The sequence below is a fragment of the Pterocles gutturalis genome, unplaced genomic scaffold (assembly GCF_000699245.1).
Source record: "Pterocles gutturalis isolate BGI_N339 unplaced genomic scaffold, ASM69924v1 scaffold39135, whole genome shotgun sequence".
NCBI lineage: Eukaryota > Metazoa > Chordata > Aves > Pterocliformes > Pteroclidae > Pterocles > Pterocles gutturalis.
Window position 1 is genome coordinate 2,613 of NW_010139588.1, and position 4,413 is coordinate 7,025.

At 44.2% G+C, this 4,413-nt stretch overlaps 1 protein-coding gene across 1 annotated transcript; it reads left to right on the forward strand.

The window, feature by feature from the left end:
• The first annotated feature begins 785 nt into the window (after window positions 1-785).
• MANBAL (mannosidase, beta A, lysosomal-like) lies at window positions 786-3,611 on the forward strand. Its single transcript, XM_010083378.1, has 2 exons — window positions 786-935; window positions 3,504-3,611. Exons 1-2 carry the CDS (start codon window positions 786-788, stop codon window positions 3,609-3,611), a joined length of 258 nt encoding a protein of 85 aa, XP_010081680.1.
• Window positions 3,612-4,413: the final 802 nt, after the last annotated feature.

The window sequence follows — 4,413 nt, forward strand, 5'->3', positions numbered from 1 at the left end:
ACTAATTGAATTTCCCTTTTGGGACTTTCTGTGGCATACTCCAGCAATTCTGGCAGGAGAGTTCTCTGTTATTGCAGAAAGCCATTAGTCATTCATAGGATGAATTGACAACTCCATTAGCAAAAGATAAAGGAAGGAAGAAAGGTCTCGTGGCTGAGAAACTATCTTGGGACCCAGGGGATACTTACCTCTGCCACAAACTACCTGTGTGACCATCGCAAGGTATATGGGGCTTAGTGTCACTGGCCACTAAAGCCATGCTTAACTTTAAACACATAACTCTTTCCTCCATCTTCAACAGGTCTGCCTTCTGTGTGGTTTATTTAAGTAGCAGTTGGTTTTGTACACCATCTGAAACAACGAGGCTGTGACCACATATACGGTGTAAGTGAAAATTAATAATAGTCATCTTGCATGCATGATCAACTTCAGGGAGAAATATATCCTTGCTTATTAAGCTTTTCCCCTATTGTTTCATGGATAGGGTTCATATTTTCTCTTCCCCTCACCTGCAAATGGACTGATACTAGCATGTGAGGACTCTTTTCTTAGGCAGGTGGTAAAAGACAAGCATCCCAATAAAATGCAAGTTCCATTTCCCTCTTTGTTCTTGGGTCTGTAGATCAAGGCATCTTCAGAAAACCTGCATGAAGTAGTCTGTCATTTTTTGATAACAGAAAGTGAATACCAGAAAGCATGATGCAAATAATTGCTCTTTTTTTTTTTCTCCCTCGTAGTAACCAGTTTTCTTGAGAGCATTAGAGAAGAAGAAGGGTACACTCACGATGGCTGCCGAGTTGGATTTCTCCCCACCTGAAATCCCTGAGCCCACGTTCATGGAGAATGTGCTACGCTACGGACTCTTCTTTGGAGCCATTTTCCAGCTTATCTGTGTGCTAGCCATCATCCTGCCGGTTTCAAAGTCCCATAAGACAGTAAGCAGTGCTCTTTAATATTGATAGAGATGGGCAGAGTCAGAGAAAATAGGATGGGAAGGAACTGAGTAGCTAATGGAGATGCAGTGGTCTGCCCCTGGGATTGATGACAGTTTCGTCATTCATTCTCTTTCCTTTCTTCTAGCTTTCCCACCTCCAGCTTTTGACTCATGATTTACCCCCAGATTAGAAAGTCAGGAACAAATACCCAAACCAGGGTCTCTGAATATCAGTGAAAAAAGTGACCTGAAGCACTGGCAAGGTGTGTTAAATGTAGATGCTGTTCCTGACTGCACGCGAGGAGGCTTTAGTCCCAGCCCCCTATTGTCATCCTGCTGCTGATTTGCTTTATTAATTGCCAGGCAGGGAGTCCCCTTTGCAGCACCTGCCTTTCAGGAAATAACTTTGGGCTCTAGTTTGCGTGCAATTTTTGGAAACAAGGTACAGGTGAAATTTCTAGTGTATTCTAACGCGAGGAAGGCAGTACTGACACCCAACCCTGTGCTGGCAAGTGGAGGGTCCTGTGATGCAGTTAGTACAGGAGAAGGTTAAGGTGGAAGGTTGAGGTGAGCTACAGGACTCCCAATTCCTCGGCTGGGCCCCAGTGGGATGACCTGCATCTGCCTGGCTATTCTGATAGAAGCGCTCCATGTGCCTGGTAGTGTCTGTGGTGCTGGGGACAGATATTTCAGTGCTGGTGATCAGGCTGCAAGTTTGGTGGTTTGATACAGATTTTGTCTAAATGTGTGAGGTGTATTTTCAGTAACATTTCAGCATGGGAAGTTTTGTTTTCAGGCTATCCTTATTGCCATGTTTGCTCCCTCTTGTGCAGAGGAATCATGGAAATTTTCAGCCTGTCTGGGGAAGGGAATGCCTGAGGGTGAGGTACAGTGTGAAGGATACAGTTCGTGACCCAGCTCTTTCACCTGTAACTGTTGGCGCGATGTGAGGTTGTGCTGATGTACTGGATTAGTGATGCTGCCCCGGCGTGGGGGCACGCTCCCTCCTGCTAGTCCTGCCAGCAGGGAGATGAAGCAGGCAGCTGCCAGTCATGACGCAGTGGCATTGCAAGTCTTGCACCGTTATTCTGCAGCCACCAGAGCCAGTCAGTCAGGGTCCATGGTTTCCTCTGATAATTTTTTGAGAAACAGTGAATAGCCTGATTCTTGAAAGCTGGAAAGAGGGTGAGCTTTAGTTTGAAGTGGGAAACTGAAGACCAGGCCCCCAGTTAAAATGATAAAGCTCAAGGAGCTGTTACTGTTTAAGTTTGCAAGCATGCTTTGATGTTTCCATGCTATACTTTTTATTTTCTCCATATGTATACTGTCCGCTTGATTTACTGTCCACGTGACTAATTTACAAGACCATAAACACCAGAGGCTGCCCCTCCAGATCCTGGGAATGATGCTTGAGTCTGGGTAGGATATTGAGGAGCTTCTCTGTCTTGGAGGCTTCAGGCTTTGAAGTCTACCTTGGTTTGAACATTAGAAGGCAGCAGTGTTCACTTTACGGCAGCAGCCCGCTGCATCCCTGAGTAATAACTGCGTATTGCTCCATTTCTCCAGAGCCTGCCAGCTCCCCGTGCGCCACTTACAGCCTTTGGAAAGCCAGCCAAGTCTCCTTCCTTGGAAAGCCACGCAGATGTGAACTGTAATAGCCCAGTAACTTGAGAGACGTTTGAACCAAGCTCCTTGATTAAAAGGATACTGTCAGATGCTCGCCTCCCCCTCCATTATCTGGAGCGCTGTCTTGGAAGCTTGAAACTAGCACGTCTTGCTCAGCCATTTTTTTGTGTGTCCTTTTCCAGTTGGCACACTCAGACTGATAGAAACCAAGATGCTAAAGCAATATTTATACTAAAATGCATTTAATGAAAGGAGGCAATCTGCATGTGTGCGCTTTCTCAGATGAGACTGGCACTGTTCCCTTGTGTTTTTACAAGATAACTAGACTTTATTTCCCATGGCTGAAATATTATCTGTCATCTCCCCTGAAGGAAACAAGCAGCATATCTAAGCACTTCTTGTTAGTCCAGGTGAAGAAAGCTTTGCCTGCAACTCCCTCCCTGGATTTTAGGCTTAGTTTAGAGGCTCTGAACTTCACGTTCTTACTACTGTTTTGTGGAATATTTTCTGTCTTGCACACGATACTGATTAACATTTGGCAGAAATACCTGCTGAATGTTTCCATGCACGCTTGTGATTATATGGCATCTTCTCCTTTTCCTAATTTGAATTGTTTTAATTTAGTGTTGATTTTCTTCTTGCCTTTAAAGTTGGGTTTGTTTTTCTTCTCCAAAGCCTGTTTTAGACACTTAAGCTTTTAATGGCTGCTCTGATAGCAACCTGTTTCTGTGCATAGGCTCACACTCATCAGAAGGCACGTGCGGAAGAAGCAGAGATGGTGCTGCTCGAGTCTCATTAAATGTGGACTCAGTTTGATATAGATGTGTTCCAACAGAGATACCCAGTGTTTGCTTCCTTTGGCTTTTACTCAAATTCCCCAAGTCAGCTGTCAGCAAATTGTAAAAAAAATAGTTACTGACTGTTTCTTAATTGATTCTTGTAGGACTCGGACAGTTTTGAGCCTAAGAATTCAGAGACAGTGAAGAAGCCAAAGGCAACAGCTCCACAGATAAGCAAGAAACCCAAGAAGGAAACCAAAAAGAAACGATAAAGGCATGATGAATGAGCCTCAAAAGACAAAATAATCACCTATAATCATGCTTCCTCGGAGATGACATCAAAGACAACTAACTATGTTAAATGGTTTTCTGGCATTTCCATGCTTTACCTTTTGGGGACAAGGGAGAAGGAACATAGAAGAGTGGAAGGGGTGGGGTTCTGCTATAGATTTCCTACAGGCAAAGAGGACTTCGTACGTCCAGGACTTCATTTGACATGATTAATGTGTCAGTCAGCATAAAAGTGACTTCTGTCATTTCTGGTGGGTGAAGGGGCCTGTTGTCCTAGCTCCTCCATGCTGGCTAGGATTTGTCGTAAAGTCCCTGTGGAAGGTGGAGCATGGGTTTGCTGCTTTGAATACCGGTTTGTGTTGTATTTTTTGAAGACTGAGGGATCAAATGGATCAAGGATACCACACTACACAGCTTTGTATTCATCTCTGCTGTCATCTAGTCTGAAATACATAGTTGCATTTTATGGCTTAATAATAATGTCTTTGTCATATTCTTTAATTCTTTAGGTAATAACTCATCAGATTCCAGACTGCGGTAGATGAAAGCTTTCATTTCCCAAGCGTCGCTACCTCTTTCTTATTCCCCACCCATGCACTTTTCCTTTCTATTCCCACCCTTGAAAGCAGGTACATTGCAGGGAATTGAGGCTGTGGTGGGGCAATGACTACAAGAATCAGAGAACAATTTGGTTCTGGAAGGTGAAGAATTCAATGCCTGTGCTCGTGGGGTGTTCTTGGAAACTCGAGAAGACCAGGTACTGCATGTTGGAGAAAAGCTGCT

Bases quoted from the DNA above. Each gene is read 5' to 3' on its own strand.
- MANBAL (XM_010083378.1), top strand. From the start codon at position 786: ATGGCTGCCGAGTTGGATTTCTCCCCACCTGAAATCCCTGAGCCCACG. The intron at 936-3,503 runs GTAAGCAGTGCT...TGATTCTTGTAG, and splicing joins TTTCAAAGTCCCATAAGACA to GACTCGGACAGTTTTGAGCC.